This window comes from Panicum virgatum, chromosome 3N (assembly GCF_016808335.1).
Source record: "Panicum virgatum strain AP13 chromosome 3N, P.virgatum_v5, whole genome shotgun sequence".
Classification (NCBI taxonomy): domain Eukaryota; kingdom Viridiplantae; phylum Streptophyta; class Magnoliopsida; order Poales; family Poaceae; genus Panicum; species Panicum virgatum.
Genome location: NC_053147.1, coordinates 442,039 through 467,933, shown reverse-complemented (window position 1 = coordinate 467,933; position 25,895 = coordinate 442,039). Strand labels below are relative to the sequence as shown.

Genomic DNA, 25,895 nt, shown 5'->3' with positions numbered 1-25,895 from the left:
CACATGAACCTAACGGGTCACACACTTAAGGGGTTTGGAATGTTGGAAAGCTTGCATGTATGATTGTCTCTAGTGCAAGTGGGAGATTGTTGGTGATATGCCCAAGAGCCCATCATCACAATACGGTTTAAAGGCCCAAGTGGATATTGATCCAAGAGGGATTAGGGTTACTAATGGGCCTATGAGATAGAAGCCCATTAGTACGCCCTATATATATGAGGGAGGGGCTAGGGGGGGCGATGACCTGAGCCGCGCCACCTCCCTAGCCGCCGCCCCTCCCTCTCTCTCGGCCGCCGCCCTTGCCGTGCGTGCGGTGCTAGCACACCGACGCCCGGCGTTTCATCCCCGTACGTGTGGACTCCGTGGAGGCGCTGCTGCGACTGCTGCGCTGATCGGCTGCTGGGATCAAGTACGAGGAGCTCGGTTCGTGGGACGTGATCGACTACTTCCTCTACATCGACGCGCGACTTCTTCCGCTGCGCTGCGCGTCTAGTGGTAACGATCTATGATCTTCTACTCGCAAGTATCTTGGGTTTATGCGGTAGTGATGCTAGCGTAGCCTACCCGTTTCCCTACATGATCACTGAAGCAAACAGAGCACAGTGATTTACAAAAGGACGGACAAAAAATGTAGTTTGCGAAATGCAGCTGTAAATAGGCCCCAACTAACAAAGACCTAACTTGTCAAATTTACGCAGGGGCGGATCCAGCAGGGGGGCTGGGGGGCTCGAGCCCCCCTGCCCCGGAAACTCCATTGGAGCCCCCCCTGAGCCTCCCCTTAATTTTTTCCCCTACCATTGAAGAAAGCTCAAGGTTGAAGATGAACAGTGTGTAGTTGAGCCCCCCTCCCTTTCTAGTCTGGATCCGCCACTGAATTTACGTAGATACAGCTTTTAGGAACTCATGATTTGTTAATTTTATGAGAAGTAGCATCATTATGAGCAATGCAACTAGAGAGTCAACTGTGTGAGTTGCCCGTTATAACCAATAGTAGTAATATATATCAGGGCAAAATTATGCTAGTGGTTTTCACCAAGAAGCAGCATTGGAGATGCAAAAGAGAAAGTGACCAATGCTTGTTGCATTGAATCCTAAAAGAGAAGTTTGCTGATTCAGCTAACCAGTGGCTTAAGCTATCTTTGGTGCTGCATAGAAAAATTGAGCGTTAGACGAAACACAACTAGCTAGTACTCTTATTGCATCCATGCCTATTTGTCTATCAAGATCTGCTGTAAACCTCATAAAGAGAAAAGATTCAAAAGACATTTGGCATATATTGCCGAAAGAGCATACCATATTCAGTGCATGAGAGAAATTTCTACCAAAGCCATCAGAAGAATCAAGGAGGACAAAGTTCAGGGAATATTACAAAAAGTTTTAAACCACTAGTCCTTGTGGGCGTGGCAGCCTTGTGTTGGTCTGTTTGGCTCTGCAGAAACACAATGGATTTTTATAACAAACAATCTTCTTTTTTGCAGGTTATCTTCTCGACTATGCACTTACATGGGCTATTCTTCAGCGGCATACTTCGCAGGATATTTTTGTAGCGGCATCTCTTTTTTTTTTGCACAAGTAGCCAATGATTTTTTTTAACATGGCACATGGGTGGTGGTCTAGTCTTAGGATCGACCGCTATTAGTGTGTCAGGATTCTTGTCAAACTTTTGTAGGTTGTGTGCACTTTGAGCAAAGGTCGGGAATTTTTCAAGATGATGTATCACCTCGATGTATCCCTTTTGAAATCAATAAAATTTCCCTTTTCCAAAAAAAATCCATAAACCCACAAAACATGCACATTATTATTGAGTGATGTAAGCAGCAGCAGCGGCGGCATTATACTATATAAATAGTACACCCAACTTGTAAGAAATTATCATCTAAATTAACAGCAACATGCAAATTAACACGCTTCATGCAAGCCATCCTTGGTTGGACTCATAAGAAGCAAGGACACCAAACCCACCATTAACTCTACCGCCAACAGCTTATTATGAGCAATGATGAGGATCAGAGTGTGAAAGCTAGCTAGAGTGGAAGTGGGTAATCAGAAATCTGGCTAAGAATAATCTCACCTAATCTTGTCATCAGTTGCTGATACACTTTTGGTGTTTGTGTTGTTTCTAGCAGGGTGATTAATCGTGCGTTGATTTGCTTAAGCCGCGATTATTCATGCATGTTTATTTTCTTATTGACCTGACAGAATACACACAACGCATTACTTGGAGGATCCTAACTACATTTTTCCTCTCACGGGTCTCTGTCGTCTTTTCCCTCGTGCACATTAGCTGCACAAGCACCAACTGCATCTCGTTAGTTGGCAGCAATGTTTAAATTTGTAACACTTGAAGAGTAATCTTCTCTCTATTTCTATTATATTCATCTGTTTTAGTTGCCAAAAAAGAAGGTTCCATTGCTGACCGATCATGAATACGTTCATGAGTGAGCAAGAGAGGTTTCCAATATAATTGCTCTGTCGTCAGGATGCTGTTTGTTAAGGAAATCAACAATGCCGTTTCTGTCATGAAAATAAAACGATACAATATATGTTTTTTGACTCACGCAACTGGTATGGATGTCGATATATGCGGTCTGGGGCATACCCAAATCTGGCAACGTGTCAAGTATGTTTGGGAGCTGACTCCATAGATTACCAAAAAAAATTTAAACCACTAGTTCTTGTTGGCACGGCAGCCTTATGTTGGTCTATTTGACTAGGTAGAAACTCAGTGATTTTTTTATAACAAATAATTTTCCTATTTGCAGGTTATCTTCTCGACTATGCGTTGGCTCTGTATGTGGGCTATCCTTCATCCGCATACTTTATAGGATATTCTTGTAGCGGCATCTTTTTTTTGGCATAGATGAGCAAGGAATTTTTTGTCCGGGCATATAGGTCTAGTCTTAGAATTGATAGTCATTAGTGTGTCAGAATTCTTATCAAATTTTTGTAGGTTGTGTGCGCTTTGGGCAGAGGTCATGAAATTTTCACCTCGATATATCCCTCTTGAAATAAATAAAGTTTTCCTTTTCAAAAATATGCTGTTTGTTGACTGCATCTGCACGCGTAGCTGTGCCTGCGCAACAAGAAACTACTCTACTCCGTAGCTAGGTGCCGATCCATCACACTGCTAGCGCACGCACTAAGCAGGGCAACACAACACGCGCTCTGATGCCGACCACCTAGCTTCGCCACCCTGCAGCTGGCGCACACCACATGATCGATGGAAATGGATGCTCTTATTCAGAACCGCACGGGTAATTATACTTGATTAATTCTCCTCTAAGACGAGCGAGCGTGCTTCAGGGAACAATCGATCGAGCTGCTAGGGGTAGAACACTGGAGTACCAACATGACTGGTGCCGGCCTGCCCTGAAGGAGTACTCGACAAAAGGCAGCTACGGGTGCACGGCCTCAGCTCTGAATATAAGAGGAGCACGCGCACCGATCGCAGCCGCCCTTTTCTTGTTCTTGTCCATCTCCATCTCCATCTGCATCCATCCACCTGCAGCAACGTAACCCAACCAAAAGCAGACGACGATGCATCCGGTGCCTCCGCGGTCGAGCCCCAGCAACATCGCCACCGGCAAGAGGGTACACCCTTCCGACGCCGACGCCCTTCACCACAGCTGCACCGCCGACGCGGACCAGCAGCCGGCGCTCTACACGGTGTGGAAGAGGTCCAGCATGGGCTTCCAGGGCACCGACGGCTTCTCCGTCTACGACGCAGCCGGCGCCCTCGCCTTCCGCGTCGACAACTACTCAAGGCGCCGCAAGCTCTTCGCCGGCGAGCTCCTGCTCATGGATGGCCATGGCGCGCCCCTTCTGGCACTCCGCCCACAGGTCAGTCATTAATCACTTGCATAATTTGCAAGTATTTGTGCACTATTACGGATTGTTCAAATCCACATTGTACATTAATACTAACTACTCCAGTTCATCTTTGCAAATTCCGATAAGCAACGCATATCCTTTCTTGCTAGGTGGAAAAAGATATCTACTCTTCTTCTCTTTATACTGTGCAATGCGACCCAAAACTTCAATCTGCAGTCTGTAAGAACCTTGTGATTCGCTTTCTATAAAACCAGGAGAATACTATGTTTCAAAAAGAAAAGGAAAAAAAAACTTCAATCTGCAGCACCCAAAGTGATTCCTCAAATATGAATAACAACTTACTTCCCTTGTACTCGTAAAATAAGTTCAACTGCCTGCAAGATCATACAGATACTGCAACAAAGCTAAACCCTGTACTGCAAAAACACAAGTGCTATCGTCCAAATGCTTGCACACAAAATCCTTTGTTTTCTCTCATATGCCTTTCGCCTTTCGCCCATAGTTTTCCTCTCCACGCTTTGTAATACATGTCACAGGCTTCCAGCTGTAACTTGCAAAAATAAAGATACGACAATAGCAGCAAAATAAATTAAACATATTGCAGCATCAGTAGTATCTCCCCTAGTTAATTTTTCTTTGCCTGGCAGTTTTGACAAAGCAGAACAGCTTTGCAACTACCAAATATTATGACACTAACAATGCCCCCTCTTGCTGTGGCAGATTCTCAGCATGCGCGATCAGTGGAACTGTTACAGAGCATCAGAAGAAGCCGGTGACAAGAGCTCCTCCAGGCGGCAACACCTCTTCTCCATGAGGAAATGTTCACTTGTAAAAAGAAATGACGAAGCAGAAGTGCACATGTCAGGATGTACCACCTCATCAGATCATGATGCTCAAGCTCCTAGCTTCAGGGTGCAGGGCAGCTTCTGGAGGAGATGCTGCAAAATCCGAAAAGGCAATGGGGAGGAGGTGGCTAGGATAACCAGGAAGAAGGCCGGTGCAGTCAGGGGCGGAGCCAGGAAACCATTTTTTTCATTGTTAGGGGGGGCCAACCATACAAATTTAATCAAAATTTAATCAAAATTTAAATTTCCAATGGAAATTTGGGGACCATAGGGGGGGGCCAGGCCCCTGCCCGCCCCCCCCTGTCTCCGCCCCTGGGTGCAGTGTCGGAGACGGTCACACTTGGCGAAGATGTCTTCAGCCTTACCATCATGCCAAATGTCGATCGCACAATGATCATGGCTTTCGTTGTCATTTTGGACCGTATCTGCCAGAGGCCATACAAACCTTTAATATGTTCTTCGTAGCTCATGCCTTCCAGCTTCCAGGTGCCGAAGGCGTATTTGGACCCATGAAACTTGATGCTGAAAGTGATAAACACTGAAATTCAAGAAGAGCAATGAGCAGCTAAGGCAGTAAGATTAGATAGGTAGGGACCGCAGCAGCTATTGCGTCTGTTAACTGACTGAAGCCAGCATGTAACATGTCCTAACTTTTTCAGCAAGAGATGGAAATTCAGAATTTAAATGGAATCTTGCATTGCAATGCATACTGGATTCCAGTGATGTAAATTTCAAGGAAAGTTCATTGGTGTTGTTTAATGCTCAGAACAAAGATGCCACCACAACTTGCCAAGAAAACTTGAAAAAAAAGGTCAAAATAAGGGAATGACACAGCAAATAGGCAGTACTAGTATCCTTTGTCCTAGTTGCAACTTGCAATGTTTGTTACTCTGTCCTGTGCTTCCATGAATCATCAGCTGGCTATTTGTTAAAAAAAAAAGAGAACCAACTAGCTCCCAACTCTGACATGAGCTGCTCCACATTGTTCCTGGGCAGTACCGTATTACATTTCTAATGGTTTATACCTAGATGCGGCTTAAGGTCAGTGCAAAAGACGAAGGTGACCAAGTTGTGTTGAATACTAATTCCAAAAAGAGGACCAGAAAAATGACAGATTTAAGATCTGATCAGTGACATACTCAAATATAAATGCAAAGTCGACTGCTCCCCATGAATGTTATATTGCATCTCTGAAGATCAGCAATCCTCCATCAAGAAAGAATTAGGCGGTAGACATCACACACGCACTGCAAAGAGAACATATCCTGTTCAGTAAGCCAAGAATTGTGATAGTGCCATTTCCATTGATACAACAAGTAGCACAATCCATTTAATTGTACGAGGTGGATAGTGGCAGTGCGTCGCAGAGGTCACCATGAGGAAATGGAAATATACAATCGCATCAAGGAGATGTCTGGAGTTCAGGTTCAGGGTAGGGATGGATACCTGGTGGTGATGGAATGCGCGACCGGTTGTTGCTGGGCGGAGCCCGCGGAGGTTGTCGAGGGGCGACGACGAGCGGAGCGAACCACCCGTGCGGGGAACTGAGATGAGGAACAAGGCGGCTCCATCGGCCTTGTTCCTCTTCTGAAGATCGAAGGTCTGTCAGGTGAAGCGTGTGCTGGAGTATGGAGGCAGACGAGGAAGACGAAGCTCCACTCTGCCTGGGAGGCACCTAGCGGTTCAAAGAATCAGCGAATCAAGAATCTGGCCTTCAACTCAGGCATGAGCAGCTGCTGCTGCTCAGAGCACTTGGCACAGTGCAGTGCCCCGTTTGGTTTCCATTGCGCTACCCGCGCTAAAAAAGAATTTTACATGCAAGTAATAAACGAAGTTTGTTTGCAAATTTTTTTCACGGATGAGTGTAATTTTGCGCGACGAGTCTAACTATAGTAATTAATCGATGATTGGCTTCAATGATGCTACAGTAATCATTCCTAATCATGCGGTCAAAGACCTCATTAGATTTGTCTCGCGAAGTAGCGCAGGGGTTGTGGAGTTAATTTTGTAAACTAATTTTATTTATTACCTCTAATTATTGGTCAAAGTTTGTGTTGACGATCAAAATTGGCAGCAGACTAGACCAACCGATCTGACCGGTCGCCCCAGGCGGTCTGACTGGTCTGCGACGATGTAGCCGATCCGGCAGGAGCTGACCGGTCTGACCGGTCCAAGCAGAGTCCGAGAAAACTAGAGATTTTCATAGATTTAGATCTTGTAATAGGATTTCTTGCGGGACAAGTCCACCCACCCTATAAATATAAAGGGCAACGGCCGATTGAGAGATCCAATCGATCAAAAAACACATCAATACATTACTTTTCTTTATGTTTATTGTTTCTATTTTTATCTCCAAACCCTAGCTCCTTCCAATCCTTTTCTGATGTTCTTCCTTCGTCTCTGCAACGTCTGAAGGCGTTTTAGGTGGCATGCCGATCCTAAAACAACCCTACGTGTGCCTGCCCTGACGGGGTCCCTCCCGGGCGAGCGTTCGTCGGATCTCGCCATCTCACACCGGCGACCGGTCTGACCGGTCTATTTGACCGGTCTGACCGCCCTGAGCATCGGCACCGCACCTGTGCCGTCGCTCGCTGGGCATCGTGCGCATTCGTGTGTGTTGGTCATAAATCTGCGCCAACACAATTTTGGCGACTCTGTTGGGGAAGAAAGATCTTAGTTGTAAAAACCGATCTAATCTACTCCATATACTATCATGGTGAAGCTGTCGGATCCCGGTGAGATCAACGTCAATAATATCAGCAGGCCGTCTGTTGATGAGTTACCGCCGAGGATCGTTAAGTTTATGAAGCCTTCATCAAGGAGTGCGAAGAGGAGAACACACGGCGCAAAGAAAAAGAAATCGAAGAAAAGCGCCAGTGGTTCTTGTCTCACTTCTCTAAGAATCGGAAGGGTGATGTCTCCAAAGACAAGGAGGTGGTCATTCTTTCAGATGAGGAGGAGCAGGCCAAATCTAACACCAATGTAAGTGTTGCAACATCTCCCATTACTATGAAGCAAATTAGTCAATTGGTGGTTAGTGGTCAAAAAAATATTCTTGCTACTGTTCAAAATATGATTGATAAATCATTAGGCAAGCAACCTTTGATTGATGATAGTGGTACTCCTAGACCTGATATTGATGGCATTTTTTATCATAATACTATGCATCTTGAATCATCGGCAGCACATGCGCCCCAATACGGCATGCCGATGAATTTTTATGGTCGGAGAACTCCATAGCAGTATCACGCGTATGGAGCGGTCGGACCGGTCTCGCAGACCGGTCAAACTGGTCATGGAGGACCGGTTCCAACTGGTCCGACCGGTTTTGGAGCTTTAGTTGCATATCCATCGTCTCCTGAACCAATTACTAGTGTATCTTATGTTTCGGCTGGCTTTAGCTGAATGAATAATTCATACACTATGCCTACTCAGGGTTCTGGTTATTCATATGGTACAATGCCAAATAATGGACATTTGCAGCAAATACCATATACACAACTGAATCATATACCGCATGTGCCGAATAGCTCTAATACCAATGTTCAAAGACCAAATGATTCTTATTTTAATCAAATACTTGAGAAGCATAAGAAAGATTTGGCTGTTATGTTTAAAGAAACTTTCGGCGTAGAGTTGAAGGACAAAACTCTAGTCTGTCAAAAGTCTTGCTGCGGCAAGCATCTTGTGTACTCGTCGTGTGACCCTCCAACTTGGTGTGGAGAGGCAACGACACTTTGTGCGGGGAAGGAGACCCCTCTTGGTGAGAAGCTCCGATAGTGAAGACGGTGCCGTGGGTGACGCTTCGAGAGAGACGATGGCGGTGGCCTTATCTTGGTGACTTGGGGTCACTTAGCCTTTGCTTGCCGGGAGCCTTGGTGGCGAACGCAAGACGGTGATCAAGCGAAGAGACTCGGCATCACACTTGTTCGTGTTGGACAAGTGGCCGTGGACGTAGGGAGGGACTTGGTGTCCTAGCCGAACCACGTTAAATCGTGTGTCTTGGTGTTTTCACGGGAGTTTGCATATTCTCTCCCTTACCTCTTTATTGACCGTATTACGTTTCCGTATTTACTCTATCTTGCGTGACTTTACTTTCCTAGTTAGTTTGATTAGGATTGGCTATAGGTTGCAAGTCTTTTAGGGGTAAGTAGAGAGTAGCATAGATAAACCTTAGTCATAACTAGCATGTGTAGGACGTGTTAGATTTATCTCATGCAAATAGATTGAGCCCTAAGATAGAAAGCGATTAGCGACCCTATTCACCCCCTCCCCCTCTAGGTTCGGACACCCCGGTGATCCTTACCGCTATAGTACTTGCGCTACACAAACCAAGGGCAGAGTGTCGAAGCTGAAGGCAGCGAAATTAGGGGAGAGAAAAAAATGCAAGAAAAAAAGCCTACTTGCTAGTCATACGGCTAGGCGTGTCAATTCCTCATTGTTGCTAATGTATTGGCAATTTGGCATGCATGAAAAAAAATGATCTTTTCATCCGATAGAAGGAAAAAAAGTTCTATCAGCGTGCAAAAGCAACCGACATTCTTCTAGGGGATAATAATACGAGATACTTTCAGATGATTGCCAATGGCAAGCACTGAAAGAAACATATCTTCTCTTTAGATAATGATGGGTAAAAATTGAGGGGCAAAACAATTTAAAAAATTATATCATGTAATTCTATAAAGAATTATTTGGACCATCCAAGGACAACCACTTTGCCTTTGATGAAAGTAGAATAGATGATATCCCCCAAGTCAGTCAGAGTGAAAATAAATTTCTTACGGCTTCTTTCACTGAAAAGGAGATTCGAGATGCAATTTTCGCAATGGAACGTAATAAAGCTCCAGGTCCCGATGGCTTCCTGACTGAATTCTATCAACAGTTTTGAGGCGTTATCAAGGGTGATCTGATGCATATATTTCACGATCTTCATAGGGGGATATTCCACTTTTCAGCCTGAATTTTGGAGTAATAACTTTATTGCTAAAAATTCAGAAGGCAAACAAAATACAACAATATAGACCAATCTGCTTGTTGTATGTAAGCTTCAAAATTTTCACCAAAGTCGTCACTGTTCGCTTTAACTCAGTGGAGGATCATATTATTAGCCATACCCAAACAACTTTCATGCAAGGACGCAACATCCCAGATGGAGTCGTCATACTGCATGAAATAGTTCATGAGTTGCACCGGAAAAAAAACAAAGTGGGGTAATCCTCAAAATTGACTTTGAAAAGGCGTATGACAAAGTGCGCCGGGATTTATTGCTAAAACACTTTGAGTGAAAGGATTCTCACCTAAATGGATTGAATGGGTAAAATCATTCATTTCAGGTGGAAGTGTAGCAATTAATGTCAATGAGGAAGTAGGTCCTTTCTTTCAAACAAAGAAGAGCCTGCGACAGGGTGACCCCCTCTCCCCGATATTATTCAATGTAGTCACTGATATGTTAGCTATAATTATTAAGAGAGCTAAAACGGATGATCAGGTAGGTGGAGTGGTACCACATCTTGTTGATGGTGGAATTTCCATTTCACAATACGATGATGATACAATTCTCTTTTTGAAACATAACCTGGAGAAGACTCAAAACATGAAGTTGCTACTTTATGCTTTTGAGCAACTATCGGGTCTGAAAATCAACTTCCATAAAAGTGAAATTTTCTACTTTGGAGAGGCCAAAGAATTCGAGGATCAATACATGGGACTATTTGGATGCAATACAGGTGCTTTCCCAATGAGATATTTGGGTATTCCTATACACTATAAGAAATTGTCAAATGCTGATTGGTTGAAGGTACAAGAAAGATTTGAGAAACGCCTCAGTAGTTGGAAAGAAAAAAACTTGTCAACCGGAGGTCGTTTAACTTTAATCAATTCTGTTCTTAGTAGTCTACCAATGTATATGATGTCTTTCTTTGAGATCCCAAAAGGGGTCCTAAAGAAGTTGGATTACTTTCATTCTTGATTCTTTTGGCAATGTGATGAATATAAAAGAAAATACCGTTTAGCCAAATATGATATCCTATGTCAACCAAAGGAACAAGGCGGTCTAGGCATACATAACCTAGAGTTAAAGAACACGGTTCTGCTTAGTAAATGGTTATACCGACTGTTAAAGACAAACGACACATGGCAGCAGATTCTACGCAACAAGTATCTAGGGACCAAACCTTTGGTGTCCAGTTGAAAAGCGGAGACTCTCAATTCTAGGTAAGCTTGATGAAGGTAAAACGGGACTTTCTTAGATTTGGAACTTTCATGATTCAAAACGGGTCATAAGTAAGATTTTGGGAAGATATCTGGTTAAGAAATACACCACTAAGAGAACAATGTCCACAGCTATACAACATTGCTCGAGCTAGGGAAACAGGATACGGTGGAAGCAGTACTTAGTGCGTATCCACCTAATGTATCATGGTAGAGGGATCTTTTTGGCGACAAGCTTGTGATGTGTAATAATCTTCTTTCACGTCTTACAACTGCCGTTTTAAGTCAGGAGGATGATGAGTTATTTGGACATTAGATCGAAAGGGTGAATTTTCAGTAAAATCACTTTATCTTGGTCTGATTCATCAAAACATCCCCAATACTAACAAGCATCTTTGGAAATTAAAAATTCCTCTCAAGATTAAGGTTTTCCTTTGGTACCTTCGGAAAGGTGTTATTCTAACAAAAGATAATTTAGCCAGAAGGAACTGGCAAGGTAACCAGCAATATTACTTCTGTCATGAGAATGAAACGATACAACATCTATTTTCTAACTGTCGGTTCGCTTGTATAGGTTGGGCTACAGCTTATGCAGCTTGGGGACTCCCTAGACCCCATAGTGTGGATGATATGTTTGGGCATTGGCTGGATGGAGTTCAGTCGAACTTAAAACCTTTGATACTTTTGGGAGCATCACCTTTATGTTGGTCTCTGTGGCTATGTAGAAATGCATTTATCTTTGAAAACAAACACACTTCTCTTTTGCAGGTCATCTATCTGACTACGCATTGGCTACGTACTTGGGCTGTCCAGCAGAAGTCTTCTTTCCAGGAAGTCGTTGTAGCAGCTTCTCGGTATTTGGCGCAGGTGGCCAAGGAGTTTTTTACTCGGGCACATGGGTCGTGGTCTAGTCTTCGGATTGATAGTCATTAGTGTGCGTTGAACTTTTTGTTGGTCTTTTACGTTGAGATGTGTGCCTTCTGGCAGAGGCTGGGGGAATTTCAAGATGTTCTATCACCTATCACCTTGATGTAATAGTGTTGAAATTAATAAAGCTTCCTGTTTCAAAAAAAAAGAGATAATTTTGGTACAGTCTATATTTCTTTTTCGACACTACCGAAAAAAATGAGGGACGTTGTCGTAATCGTTTTTGCTTGGTTCTAATCCTTTGTACAGGCTACAAAATGATAGACGTGCTGAGATGCACACCACGCGTACATCATACATGAATGCTCCTGTTAGATGCTTACAAAAATTGCTGCTGAAAGTCGGTATTTTCAAGAGGGAGGGCAGAGTCGTAGTCCAACGACCGTCGGCACCAACCAGCAGATGCTTCGCATTTCGTTGCGGTCATTCTCAGTCAGAGGCGTTATCCGGCGATGCAATGCAAGCTAAGGTAGGCATCCGAGATTCATTTCAGCAAAGCATCCGTGCACGTACGCCATGAAAATAAATGGTGAAAGCCACGGATTGGGACTCGCTGGTCCGTGCCACAGCTTTCAGACGCCCTGCCTGCTCTGCTCCCTCGCGTCAAAACTCTACTCCCCTGCCCTGCCGCCTCCTTTCTCCCGGGCACACGTACTGCCGCCTCCTGCCATTTCCCACCCGTCCATCCATCCCTGTGCTTGCTGTACCTTCCTTCTCAGACGCGAACACCATGAGCAATAGGATCCATCCGTCCGATGCCAGCCGCGGCGGCCGTGCCCGTCGCGCGGCGCCGGCGCCGACGGATCGCCGGCCGGCGGTGTACACGGTGTGGAAGAGGTCCAGCATGGGCTTCCAGGGCACCGACGGCTTCTGCGTCTACGACGACGCGGGCAGGCTGGCGTTCCGGGTCGACAACTACTCTCGGCGGCGGAAGCTCTGCGCCGGCGAGCTCCTGCTCATGGATGGACAGGGCACGCCGCTCCTGTCCCTCAGGCCGCAGGTGATTCCTCTGCCATTTCTGAAGCATCATCTAGGGGCAGCAAATGACTCCCTGCTTGTTTAATTAGGAGGTGCATGCATTTTTCCTCAGCTTTCAAGAATCAGTTTCTATTGCCTTAGCTTGATAAAGAGATCAACACACTCATTGATTGTTCTCGAGGTTATCCTTTACGGTGTTCTTTTTCTTCCTTGTTCCTTAGTAGTTTATTCGTGGAAGCAATATCAAGTAACAGCAAAATTACCAAATGTATTAATTAGCAATCCTTAAAAGTTAATTAAAAGCTTGATAAAAACTGAATGAAGTTTACAGTCTACATGTAGCGATCAATCAGAACTCTATTATTAGTAGCTTCAATTATTTACACTGTACATGTAGTGATCAATCACAAATGTCAACTTTACATTTTTGCTATCTCCTTAATTATTCAAGCTGGTCCCATTTACTCTTCTCTTTCACGGAAAATTGACAGCGGTTTAGAGGCTGTCAGATGAAATACATATATTTAACCTTAATTTTGTTCAGTGGACTCGTACCTCCAGACTAATTCAAAGATTTGGTGACCTGGGACAATTTAGGGGCCACCGAGTAGGACAAATCCAAGGAAAATGAATGCAATCGCCTACCAAAACAAGCAAACAGAAATGCTTTCATAAGGAAATGGAATCATATACAAAGGTCTTATTCTGTTGTTGCATATATATATATATATATATATATATATATATATTGTATCTTATTATTATTTTACTATAATAACTGAAACCTTTTCCTTGCAACTTGCAACACGAAAGGCACAAGCATGATCATAAACCAGTTTTACTGCATGTCCTTTCCGCAGTCAGTTTTTGACTGGGCAAAACCACATCTACTAACCAAGGTTTTTTTTTGCATTATTGTAACAGCTTCTCAGCCTGCACGATCGCTGGAATTGCTACACGGCAACGGAAGAAGGCGGCCTCGACAAGAAGCCGTCTCCCACATCACAGCAGCAGGTCTTCACGATGAGCAGGTGCTCAGCTCTGAAGAGCAGCGACGAAGCAGAGGTCCACATGTCAGCAGCAGGCACCGCTTCATCGTCATCATCTAGCCTCAGCTGCAAGCACCCGCAGGTTGCCGCCGCTCCGGCCTACCGGATCGAGGGCTCCTTCTCCAGGAGGAACTGCAAGATCCGTCGTGGCAGCGACGGCAAGGAGGCGGCGCGGATAGGGAGGAAGAGCGCCGGCGTGGCGTCCAGACCGGTAGCGACGCTCGGAGACGACGTGTTCAGCCTCGTTGTCCGGCCAGGCGTGGACGTGGCGACGATCATGGCTATTGTTGTTGTAATGGACAGGATCTGTCACAAACCGTACACGCCCATGGTGTGCTCGTCACAGTAGAGGTGTAGTCATGGTGAGATATCAAAGACAGTGTAAACCGTAGGCAGCAGTAGCAGAGAGCCAAGAGATTCCTCACTAACCCGTTTTGCGTCGTTGCAATGTTATTACCTCCAAGAAAAAAAAGGGGGTATAGAAGATTCTGATTTAATACAGGTACGCGTTAAGGACATGAGAAAATGACATGCATTTGCTAGTGCCTAGTTGATACATGAAGCACTAAAATTCTAGCCTATCTCTGAGGGTACTCTTTGTTCCAGGGACCAGGATCATTTTCAACAGCGCCACGGAACAATAGCCTCGATTCCCACCACAGAAACAACCATTTGTTGACATTTGTCAAGTACTCCAGGGCAAGCACACGACTACATCCAGAGATTGCATGTTGCAGGTTGCCTAGTACATCGGCAATGTCCTGAGATAGCGGCATACCGACTTGCCAGGTGCAAGAAGAAACAGCCACGTATGTCCCAGATGCCCCCCAAATCATAACCAAACCACAGCCTGCAACATGTGCATTTTCAACGTAAGCTAAGGGAGCTGCAAGCTTCTCAGAATGAAGTTCAGGTCACAGCCAAAAACAAGCAGCTAGGGGCATCCCGTGCGAACAAAGTGATCCTGATACCAAGCAGGGCACAATGAAAAGGATGACAACGACTAAAGTTAGCCAAGTCAAAGATGCAAATCAGTAAAAGTGGGGGGTTTGAGATCTAACCAGTTACAAGAGATGCCTTCACCTAAGCGTGACGCAAGCCAAGTTCTTACATTCAAGACTAAGCAAATTTGGTGCCCTCTTTACATTCTTGCCGCATCAATTGTGATCAACGGACCATAGCCTCTCTATCCACAACAAGTCAACAATAAAAACAAAGAAAAGAAAAGTGCAAACCATGTTCGATGATTTTCAAAAAGGACAAGGGTATAAAGCTGAAAAATGGGCATGATCTTCAAGCAGAACATTTGAGTTGTCAAGAACTTACAATCAGAACCATCAGCATGGAGCCATGGAATAAGGTTTAACCAAGTCAGCCATAGATAGTCAGAGTTCTGGAATTTACGAATCAGCTTAACTTTTGATGTTTGGACAGAAGCATGGGAAAACAGAAGCACCATGTTAAGAGGCAACTTATTCAGTGAAAAGGCCACTGCCGGCCAAGATTCTCCAAAGCACAAACATAATGGATAGTCATCACTAGGAATAAAACTTTAGCTCACCGCAAAATAAGTACACATACATCTTTCTGTCATAATCCATTTTGTTTAAAACAGTATCAGTTTAACTATTAGCTATGTAACTTGAGTCGTTCCAGACATAAAGCATACTGAAGACAGAAATTTCCACTGAAAGGATTGATGGGGCAAAAGGCTATGTTGTTGTTGTAAAGGATTGATGGGGCAGAACTAACTACATAATATCAATATATTTCCTGAAGTAACCTATTATGAACAAATATTGCCTTTGAACAATTTGAAAGGTGGAGGCAATCTCAATTCATGTCAGTGTTTAAAACGAAACTATAGATATGAAATACAAAGGTTATATGATTCTATAAGATACCATAAATTTTCTTTAACCCTGAAATATAACTTCTACTTTTTGTAGGGTTTGGGGTTCAGAAAATGATTTAGCCAAAGTAACAAATGACCATAGTATTTTTGTACGCTACATGTGATTTGTGCATCTGAGTCATAGCCTACTACCAATCACTAATGGCTGCCTAAATTTGATAACTGAGAATGGTTAAATTGTACATCCTCTCTTACAGAGTTACGGTTTCATAAAGAGAAAATTTGCAGTAAAGATATACTTCATCCAGCAAACAGCTGACGCTCTGTAGTACATCAAAACTAGTTTCTAATCTAGAAGGTTTGCCCGTAAGAACGCAATCCTTACAAGAGATGACTATTTGTTCATAGTACATAAACATATCACATTAGCATCATTCTAGTTCACACCACTGAACACCAGTCCAACACCATATCAGTTAAATGATACTGGATTGCAACAATGGAGAACAAGAAGCAGCAAGGCTTATTTATAGCAAACAGTCAGCTCAACTTTGAAACTAACCACTATACTAGAGTTAATTCTAGGAGAAAAGAGCATGGTACTCATTGGCCTCATGAGCCATTTCTTCCATGCTTCTATCTTTCCTCTCAATGTCCAGGTCAAGCTTGTCCTTCAATTCTTTCTCTTTCACATCAATCTATTATACCAAGGGAAAGGGTAAGCTTTATTTGATCAGGTGTCATAATAAAATAACCAGATGTGGACATCTATTATGCCACGTACCGCATCATATATTTCATCATTTTTCTCAAAATCCCCTTTCTTCCTCGGGATGACATGAATGTGGACATGTGGAACTGTCTGGCCAGCTTCAGGACCATCCTGATAAGTAATATCACTTGTTAACAAGCAACTTCATGTTAGTCATTCAAAGAATATAACAAGTAAGAAGCCCATAACAAGCTAATCAAAGGTGCGATTAGTAAAAGAGCACATGACATGGTATAAATATATATGATATTCTCCACAATGTTCATCATTCTCACATTTTAGACATCCAAATAGGACACTACTTTCGTATTGCATAAATAAATTTGGGCTATTGAGTAGTGGAAGGATGAGCTCACTACAACAATAAAATTGAAGCATATATCACACCTGAATATCAAAGGTAAGTGAAGATGCTTTATGATACTGCTCAAGACGTGCACCAACTTCCTTTGCAGTAACCCATAAGTCACTTGTCTCATCAGAACTTAGATCAGCAAATCTTTTGACTTCACGCTTGGGGCACACAAGAACATGTATGTATTGTCAAGGGAAAAAAGTGATGCATATAGAATAACACAATATTCGCAATATGTGATGCATCAAACTTCAAGCCAAATAAAACTTGTGTGTGATGTGATCCCCTAGAACAACTGAAAAACAGGTGTAAAAAGAAGAGAACCAATGCAAAGGTTTCACAGAAACTTCCACTGCTCAGTTTATTTGATAGAGTCATATTTGTTTGTGGGTGCTCTTCATGAACCTTACTGGAGTACCAGCAATCCATTAATTAGTTGCCCGCAGAGAAAAAGGCAGCACCGGAATGTGAGTGCAGAGGCATGTGAGTGGTAAAAACTGCCAAACTGCCCAAAAATTAGCTTCCAAGAAAGTGTTGTACCAGCTTTACTGAAATAAAAGGATATGACCTGCATAAGAAAGGTTTACATGGTTAAGAAAAATCTGCAGAACACTAACTGATAAAAATGGATGCAATGTGGTAGTTTCCTTTACAAAGCCTAATTGCAATGCCCATGACAAGCTCTAGTCACTAGTGTAAGGTTTCATTCATCAGGAGATCAATCTAGAATGTAACTGCAATGGCTTAGTTCAAATTCCCAGCCAAGCAGAAGGCATTGGCCATAATTCCTTAATGGACACTGATGCCTGGTTGAATTTATTAATTATTATCAGGAAAGCAATGGTTCGCAATAAAAAAAAAGATTTATTTAGCATTTGGGAGTCAGTGTTGATCAATGTAACTTTCATCAGCCACATTTGCGCAAGAAAGCTGAAGTTTTTTCCCCCCTTTCTCTTGCGAGTCGCGATGGTTACTGTTCTAGCACCGACAACCTAAAAATGATTGCTACGGCGTAGGGACTAGTGAGCAGATGTCGGAGCGTGGCGGCGGGTACAGCAACCAAGCAAAAGCATCGGCAAAGGCGAAGTGAAAAGAGAAGGGGGAAAAATACCTGGGAGGAGGGGGGGCAGGTTGACCATGGCGTGGAAGACCTCCCTAGCGTCGATCTTGTAGGGGCCGAAGCCTCCATCCCCGGCGGCGGCGGCGGGAGCGAGGAGGAGGAAGAGGAGAAGACGGCGCGCGGGTGCGGCAGGCCGCGGAGGAAGCGAGTGGGAGTGGGAGGACGGCACGCGAGCGCAGCGCAGAGAAAGAGAAACCCCCGAGCATCTGTCGAGGATGTATGTGACGGGCGCGGCGGACGGAGCAGAGGGAGACTGCCGGAGAGGAAAGAAAGGTTGTGGCATTGTGGTGGGCTTCGAAGAGGACTGGGGCTCCATGATACAGGCCCATTTGCGCGCTAGGTTTGGGGCCTCTTACATCCTGGGCCTGCAGCGCCATGTAAACTCGCGGCCCAAATATAAAACATTGGCAGACCAGACCAAAAAAAAGCGATGAGCAGAGTGCGACAAATTAAGAAGGTGGACGAAGGAACCAGATTGACTTTGTGGTCGCAGCAAAGTCAATTTTGCTGCATGGTCATTCATCATGATGCGACATGCATCCACTAATGAGGGGAGGCATGCATGCATACTCTAGTGAGATCGAATCGTCTGTGCAACGTTTGTCCTCACCTCACACACTCCCATACAAAGGAAGGCAAAGGTGTATGTGGGACGGTACAAGCAGAACATTTGACGACGTCATGTTGTTGATTTGGAGGCCAGGCAACAACTTTGTTTGTTCTCCACATCATTTCGCCTATTTCAAAGTTTCCTTTTGCTTGCTTTTATATTTTGTCTTGTCAATATAATGGAGAATAACTTTGCGTTTGCATCTTCGGCAACGGAATGCGGTACGGTGTTGGGGGCAGCGAAGAATAAGTTCCTCCACCGAAATGCATGCTGCTGCATGGCTAGCTATCTATGAATATCCTGATTCCTGCACCAAGACTATACGCCTAATCCCATCTAGGCAGGAAAACCAGCCGGTTGGGAGAGAGATGAACAGAGAAAGATATTCGATCAGCACATGCAGCAGCAGCAGCTCGACAAGTTCCGGATATGATCGGAGCAGGGAGCCCACATGCGATGCGATCCTTGGCCTGCGTCGTCAGCTAGCTCATTGCTCGCCGTCCGTCTCCTCCGCCCACTCACCCAGCATCCCCCACCCGGTATAAATTCCCCACGCCTGCTGCCGACTCCAATCAATTCAACCCCAAGCTCCCAGCGCAGCACCAAACCTACTTCCCTCTTGCTCCATCTGTACCAAGACCAAAACAGAGAAACCACCTCGTCTCAGCTCAGAAACAAGCAGAGGAGGAGCCATGGCCAGGGTGCACCCCAACGCCATCGCGCCGGAGCCCGCTGCAACCACCACCACCAGCCGTGCGGCCGAGGAAGAGCCGCCTCCGGCGCTGCTGACGGTGTGGCGCAAGTCGCTCCTCTTCAACTGCGACGGCTTCACCGTCTTCGACGCCAGGGGCGACCTCGCCTTCCGCGTCGACTGCTACGCCTCCGCCCGCCGCCGCGCCGAGGTCGTGCTCATGGACGTCGCGGGCAAGCCGCTCCTCACCGTCCGCCGCAAGAGGCTCAGCCTAACAGACCACTGGGTCATCTACGACGGCGACGGCACAGCCAGGCCGCTCCTCTCCGTCCGCCGCCACGTCAGCCTCCGATCGTCCAGCAAGACGCTGGCGCACGTCACGCCCCTGGGCTCTGCTGCTGCCTCCGCCGCGGAGTACGTGGTGGAGGGGTCGTACGGGCGGCGGGCCTGCGCGGTGCGCGACGCGCGCGGGGACGCGGTGGCCGAGGTGCGCCGGAAGGAGTCGGTGGGCGACGACGTGTTCCGGCTGGTTGCGGACCCGCGCCTGGGCGAGCCGCTGGCCATGGGGCTCGTCATCGCGCTAGACGAGATGTTCCGCGGAGGATCGGCGCGGTCGCTGCTGCGCAGGACCTGGTCGGCGTAGTAAGGAGTAGGCAGTTCATGCCAAGGTAGGGTTGGCCAACATGCCAGGGCCAAATACCACCAATTCTCTATCTAACACGTACTGTACAGTAGCGACCCAATTGCTAGCGGCAGGCAGCAGAGTTTTTGCGTGCTGGCTGCATCAGAGAGCGAGAGGTCTAGCTACCTACCTAGTGTCAGTGTGTGTGCGCGCGCGCGCCGCATCAGAGTTATTCAGCATATGAATCCGGTGCCCAAGCGTTTGTAGCTCCTCTCTGAAAACAAATTGTAAAATTGATGCAATATATACAGCAAAACATGAATCGATCGATGGGTTGACTAGATTTGTTTTTGGCTTCTATCAAAAATGATTCAAAAGTAGATCGATATGAATTGAAGAAGGTGATCCAAAGAAAGGAGCAACAAGAACAGTGCTTTTGAATGGGCGGAGATGAAGTACAAATCTGTATTGTTGAATTGACATCTCTCAGTCAAAGGAGACTCGATCCGGAGATTGGTAGCTAGGCTGAAATTAAAAGATCATTTTCAGGCTATTGGAGTAGGGCACCTCTGCAGCTCCAGTGTAGGAGAGATAGTCATCGTGGTATTAAGTTTGTGTTAGTGGATGCTGCGTGGGTTTTCCATTGACGCTAGCTAGCTAGTAACCTAGGTAGGTAGCTTGGAGTTTTTATATGAAAAATGGTGATACGACGATGCGCCATGCATGCACATCGATCTTTTAGGCGCACCAGCTACTTGAATTGCATGGGATTATTTATTTGCTTTGTCAAACAGATCATTAAAGTACTACTCCAACTGGTTAGCTAGCTGCGCAAATCAATGCGGTACTAAATAAAAGGAGGAAGCTAGTAACAAGTGCGCATTATCAAGAGTCAACAGGTGCTGTGCAACCATCACACCATCTTTTACAAACTAGTACATCTAGAGTGGCCACATCCCAAGCTATATAGCTTGGTTTGTTTGGATGTACTAGTTTGTGACAGCAGCGTTGGATCGGAGGGGACGTACTGGCCAATTTAACTGATATCATCGGTCTATGCACATCATGGCCACTCTCTGCTATACATTTGTCGCGGTCATCTGATGACATCTGTGCATATATATGTGTGTAACCTAGAACGAAGATGACAATATACAACTAGTATTGTGTGTTGTGAAGAACTAGAAGGGGCTCTGTACTTGCTAGCTAGTGGTTTGGATGGGGGGCATTGGCTCTGGATCGCCTGTCCCCTCCCCTGCTAAGTTTACATGTGGCGTGGTGCCTGTCCATTGCTTGTCCCATCTAGGAGTATACTACGTTACATTGGCCGCCTGATGCATCTGCACCAGAGGAAGCTTGCTTCTAGCACTAGTTTCAAATATCTCTAGCTACAAGAAGCCATAGTATGCAACCTGATTATGTGCAGCCGCGCCCCTGCAGCGCACCACGCACGCTCATCGAGACGGGATCCAATCCATGGACCATTCCGTTCTGTATTCAATCTCATACAAATAGAGTGTGGATGCACACTATATTCGTAGCGGTAAATCCATACGTATCTTGAGGGAAAAAAACTATTAGTTATTCAATGTATGTATGATTACTTTGTGCATTACTTATATTATTATTGTCACTGTCTATGTCTATGTCTATGTGTAGGAATAGTATCCCATCGCCTTTTTCCTCGAGAACGTGTAGAGATAAAGAGTTGAGATGGCCAAACATTCCAATTAGCTAGGATGCCTCCTTGAAGAGTTCTATGCCAATCTGAATCAAATTATTTGCCCTGCCAAGTATATGCCGGCGGAGCCGATCGACGACAGAGCATTTGTTCCATCTCAACCCCTTGCGCATGTATCTTCGCCAAAACAACTAGGACCAGTGTGCAAGTTGGATCCATAGCTATGGAGATCAGGAATATTTGCTTCTGCGCATACGAGTGGTCAATATATATTAAAGCGATCAACTCAACCATGCATTGACACAAAAGAATCATGTTTGTAACGAACATGGCACCATTTATGCCATTTCGAGTGATTTTGGTGATCGAATGACAACACAACACTTGGACTAATATGATTGTTAAGATGATCATTCTCAGGTTTTTAGGTTCAAGTGATGACAAAGAGAAAGAAAATATAGGCGTAGCAAGGACCGAAGGGCCGCCCCTACAGGGGTTCCGCTACCCGGTTAGCGGACGGGGGTCGAGGGGGAGCCGCCCCTCGCGGGTCTCAGGGCAGCGCCCTGAAAGCCCTTCGGATCAGGAGCACCGGAAGAACCGATGCCTAAGCATCGGTGCATCCGACGCTTGTCGGAAGAACCGACGCCTTGATGTTTGATGCAGGAGGAAATCGAAGCCAAGTCAGCCTATAGGCACCGGTTGAACCGACGGTCCAAGAAAGGGCATCGGTGCATTGGGCGTCCTATGTTCCAGAGACGATGTCAAGTGCCCAGGAGAAGTTTCTTCAGCACCGGTTTAACCGACGGTGCATCGGAGTATGGCATCGGTGTAATGACGTCAGCGCCCAGGAGAAGATTCTTGAGCACCGGATGAACCGGTGATGCATCGGTACAAAGCATCGGTTCAACCGGTGATCACTGCGTCAGCTGTCAGAAGCTCAACGACTACTTTGGGTTGTGAGTGACCGGATGAACCGACGCTACCCCTGCCAGAGGCATCGGTTCAACCGGTGATGCGCAGAATTCTGCTGACCGTTGGAGCAACGGCTACAAGACTTGGTGGCCTATATATACGCCTCACTCCGGCCATTTGAAGATTGCTGGAGTCCCAAGACACCTCATACACATCCAAGAACATCTCCAAGCCATACAAGAGCTCATAGATCATATCCTTAGCTTATAGCACTAGCTTTGTAAAGTGTGAGTGCTAGATTAGCTCTTAGTGAGTGTGATTGCAAGGCCTTGAGCCTTTTGTGCTGTGGTTCTCTAGTGAACCAAAACAAGAGCTTGGTGCGCCGGCACCTTGGAGCGTGAAGCTCGCCGGCAACGTCATCGACCCTCCGACTTGGTGTGGAGCGGCGATGACACTTTGTGCGGGGGACGTGGAGACCCCCATCCTTTGTGGAGAAGCTCCTTAGTGGAACCCGGGGCCAAGGTGACCGTGATTGTGTTCACGGAAGAGACTTGATGGCCGAGTAGCAATACTCTTAGTGAGTGCTACAACAACGTGGATGTAGGTGTGCCTTTGTGGCTAACCGAACCACGGGATAAACACCCGCGTCAAGAGTTTGCTATCTCCTATCCCGCTCTTTAAGCTTCCTCATTTCATACTAACAATTTGTATGCTTTTACTTTCATAGAGTAGTTTCTTGATAGGAAAGGCTATAGGTTGCTAAACTCTTTTGGGATATGGGTTTTACACTAGAACAACCTAGTTGCACATCTAGATAGCATGTTTTAGTTTAACTTTTGTGCAAACTAGTTGGAGCCATATGTCTAAGTTTTTATTAGAGCATAATTCACCCCCTCCCCCTCTTAGGCTAGAGCACCCGATCACTTTCAATGTTGTAAATAAAATAAACAATAACAACATAAGTAAGCAGGTAGCAGAAGCTACGTACCCTGTAGCAACTAGCAAGAGCTTTTCTGTGCCCAGATTGCTTTAATTTGTTCAAATAATTTGGAGATAGACTATCTATAATACTGCATGCAGCAGGAATATCGAGATAGGCCTTGGTCCATATGATAGGCATGGTTGTTTGATCATCAACAGATAAAACGAAAGCAGGAGAAAATGGAGGAAAAGAAATAGTAGAGTGGATCGAGAAGGGAACACCAACGCTAACTCCTACGCTGATCGTCGTAAGCAGCAACATATACAGAAGACAGAGAAGGCGACTCCTCGCAGATGGAATCCAAATGATGAACCAAATGATATTTATTTAGCTTTATTGATATTTCTAAATAAACTTAGCTTTTCTGTGTGTGTGTGTGTGTGTGTGTGTGTGTGTGTGTGTGTGTGTGTGTGTGTGTGTGTGTGTGTGTGTGTGTGTGTGTGTGTGGTAGCAAATAAAGGCATGGCATGGGAGTGCAGAAGCAGGACGCGTGCGTTGGTCTTTGTTGATCTGTAGCTTTGGAGGCGACCAATGACTTTAGTCGCTAGGACATTCTTCGCTATCTCAAAGCTCCCCCTTTTTTCTGCCGCCCATTTTCTGCATGCATGTTCAATACTGTGAGGAAAGTGGATGAATGGGTCGGCGTACTACGTGTGGTGTGCGTGGGCGGCGAGGAATGTAAAGGGCAGCGTGTGAGGTCAGCCATCCGGTCACTTGTCGCTTGGACATGGCAGCCACCCAGAGCCGAGCGCCGTCTCGTCTCGTCTGCAACCGCCCACGACGCACCCACCACACCAGGATGATCGATCCTCTATAAAGTCCCCACCCCACGCCTCCTCACAACTCCTCCCTCTTCCACCTCGGCACCTCCAATCCAATCCAATCGATCCGGCAAGACAAACAATGGCCAAGGTGCACGTGCACCCCAACGCCGCCGACCCAGAGCGTCGGCCGCCCCAGGATGATCAGGAGGAGCCGGAGCCGCCCACGGTTCTCACCGTGTGGCGCAAGTCCCTCCTCTTCAACTGCCACGGCTTCACCGTCTTCGACGCCAGGGGCGACCTCGCCTTCCGCGTCGACTGCTACGCCTCCGCCCGCCGCCGCGCCGAGGTCGTGCTCGTGGACGTCGCGGGCAAGCCGCTCCTCACCGTCCGCCGCAAGAGGCTCAGCCTAACAGACCACTGGGTCATCTACGACGGCGACGGCACAGCCAGGCCGCTCCTCTCCGTCCGCCGCCACGTCAGCCTCCGATCGTCCAGCAAGACGCTGGCGCACGTCACGCTCCTGGGCTCTGCTGCTGCCTCCGCCGCGGAGTACGTGGTGGAGGGCTCGTACGGGCGGCGGGCCTGCGCCGTGCGCGACGCGCGCGGGGACGCGGTGGTGGAGGTGCGCCGGAAGGATTCGGTGGGCGACGACGTGTTCCGGCTGGTGGCGGACCCGAGCCTGGGCTCGCCGCTCGCCATGGGGCTCGTCATCGCGCTGGACGAGATGTTCGGTGCCGGCCGTGGCTCGGCGCGGTCCCTGCTGCGAAGGACATGGTCGGTGTAGCAGCCACGCCGCTGCCATTCTGCCAAAGGACAACCACATGTACAGTACAGATCTCTCTAGGCTCTACGGAGTACCAGTAGTACACACCACAGAGATCCCGGAGGCTCACTCAGTCAGGCCCCAGCCACAGCTGTGAGCGGCAGCCGAGTTTTAGCAAGCAGGCTCTGCGATCTGCCTGCCGTGGCTCACCAATAATACAGTATCTGATGATCATCCAACCAATGAGTTATCAGCCCCAGGCGCAGCAGCTGCCTAAATTTGTCTGTTGTACAAACACACCATCTCCTTAAAAAATTCTTATTTTTTTTGGTTATCGTAGTGATCTTCCTCCAGGATTTATGTTTTGAGCTTCAGTTTGATGATTGACCTTTTTTAAATTCAGGGTTGATACTCTGAGCTTGTCTTGTCTGCTTTATTTGCATCATACCCAAACCAATCTCTATTCTCTACTGCAATGCGTCTCTGTTGTGATATATGCAGTACAGTATGTTCAATTCAACTCAACATGCATGGTACTAGTAGCAGGAAAAAACGAGACATTTGCCGGTCTTATTATCTCGTGGCCTATTAAAGGAACAGAAAGCACCCCGGCCTGTGCCAGAAGCCTAGCCACTCACTCGTTGTGTTGAGTCGTCTCTGTCAGTGTGCCTCAGCCAATCATATATAGAGACACGTTTTAATCGCCTCTGTGTTTTGGTTCATTCAACAAGGAGATTGGCAATGAGGAATGCGTGCCGATTGCTAGCTCCATGCTGCATGGTCCAACTCTCAGTTCCGCGTCTACTATTATTATGTTATGTGTGGCCATTTTCCTAATCTTCAGCGGTAGTGTATGTATTGGTCACATTAATTCAGAGTGCGAACAATCAGATGAGATGAGATGAGATGAGATGAGATGAGATGCTAG

At 46.1% G+C, this 25,895-nt stretch overlaps 6 protein-coding genes and 1 long non-coding RNA gene across 11 annotated transcripts in view; 5 read left to right on the top strand and 2 right to left on the bottom strand.

Annotated features, from left to right (window-relative positions):
* LOC120663422 (protein LURP-one-related 5-like) overlaps positions 1-687 on the top strand; it is a 34,350-nt gene extending 33,663 nt beyond the window's left edge. For all 4 annotated transcript variants that reach the window (XM_039942232.1, XM_039942231.1, XM_039942230.1 and 1 more), the window contains one exon: positions 577-687. The gene's annotated coding sequence lies outside the window, so the exon portion shown is untranslated. The remainder of the gene's footprint in view (positions 1-576) is intronic.
* Positions 688-3,470: 2,783 nt separating this feature from the next.
* LOC120663806 (protein LURP-one-related 5-like) lies at positions 3,471-5,456 on the top strand. The gene is made up of 3 exons (XM_039942728.1): positions 3,471-3,840; positions 4,552-4,828; positions 4,993-5,456. The coding sequence occupies exons 1-3, from the start codon at positions 3,538-3,540 to the stop codon at positions 5,139-5,141; spliced, it is 729 nt and encodes a 242-aa protein (XP_039798662.1). The 5' UTR covers positions 3,471-3,537; the 3' UTR covers positions 5,142-5,456.
* On the bottom strand, positions 5,072-6,434 carry LOC120663807. The gene is made up of 3 exons (XR_005670629.1): positions 6,123-6,434; positions 5,816-5,923; positions 5,072-5,198 (listed from the first exon to the last, which is right to left on the bottom strand). It is a non-coding gene; the product is annotated as an uncharacterized LOC120663807 (long non-coding RNA).
* A 5,974-nt stretch (positions 6,435-12,408) lies between these two features.
* On the top strand, positions 12,409-14,366 carry LOC120663420 (protein LURP-one-related 5-like). Its single transcript, XM_039942225.1, has 2 exons — positions 12,409-12,813; positions 13,716-14,366. Exons 1-2 carry the CDS (start codon positions 12,544-12,546, stop codon positions 14,187-14,189), a joined length of 744 nt encoding a protein of 247 aa, XP_039798159.1. The 5' UTR covers positions 12,409-12,543; the 3' UTR covers positions 14,190-14,366.
* Positions 14,367-15,976: 1,610 nt separating this feature from the next.
* LOC120663421 (bifunctional bis(5'-adenosyl)-triphosphatase/adenylylsulfatase FHIT-like) lies at positions 15,977-18,196 on the bottom strand. Of its 2 annotated transcripts, XM_039942226.1 has the most exons (4): positions 17,932-18,196; positions 16,855-17,001; positions 16,480-16,578; positions 15,977-16,393 (listed from the first exon to the last, which is right to left on the bottom strand). In XM_039942226.1, the coding sequence occupies exons 1-4, from the start codon at positions 17,959-17,961 to the stop codon at positions 16,277-16,279; spliced, it is 393 nt and encodes a 130-aa protein (XP_039798160.1). In that variant the 5' UTR covers positions 17,962-18,196; the 3' UTR covers positions 15,977-16,276. The 2 variants fall into 2 exon arrangements, with proteins under 2 accessions (XP_039798160.1, XP_039798161.1); XM_039942227.1 differs by lacking the exon at positions 17,932-18,196 and having other exon boundaries at positions 16,480-16,594; positions 16,855-17,489.
* A 950-nt stretch (positions 18,197-19,146) lies between these two features.
* Positions 19,147-20,208, top strand: LOC120663418 (protein LURP-one-related 8-like). The gene has a single exon (XM_039942224.1). The coding sequence runs from the start codon at positions 19,245-19,247 to the stop codon at positions 19,884-19,886; it is 642 nt and encodes a 213-aa protein (XP_039798158.1). The 5' UTR covers positions 19,147-19,244; the 3' UTR covers positions 19,887-20,208.
* A 4,097-nt stretch (positions 20,209-24,305) lies between these two features.
* Positions 24,306-25,301, top strand: LOC120667323 (protein LURP-one-related 8-like). The gene has a single exon (XM_039947428.1). The coding sequence runs from the start codon at positions 24,344-24,346 to the stop codon at positions 24,986-24,988; it is 645 nt and encodes a 214-aa protein (XP_039803362.1). The 5' UTR covers positions 24,306-24,343; the 3' UTR covers positions 24,989-25,301.
* Positions 25,302-25,895: the final 594 nt, after the last annotated feature.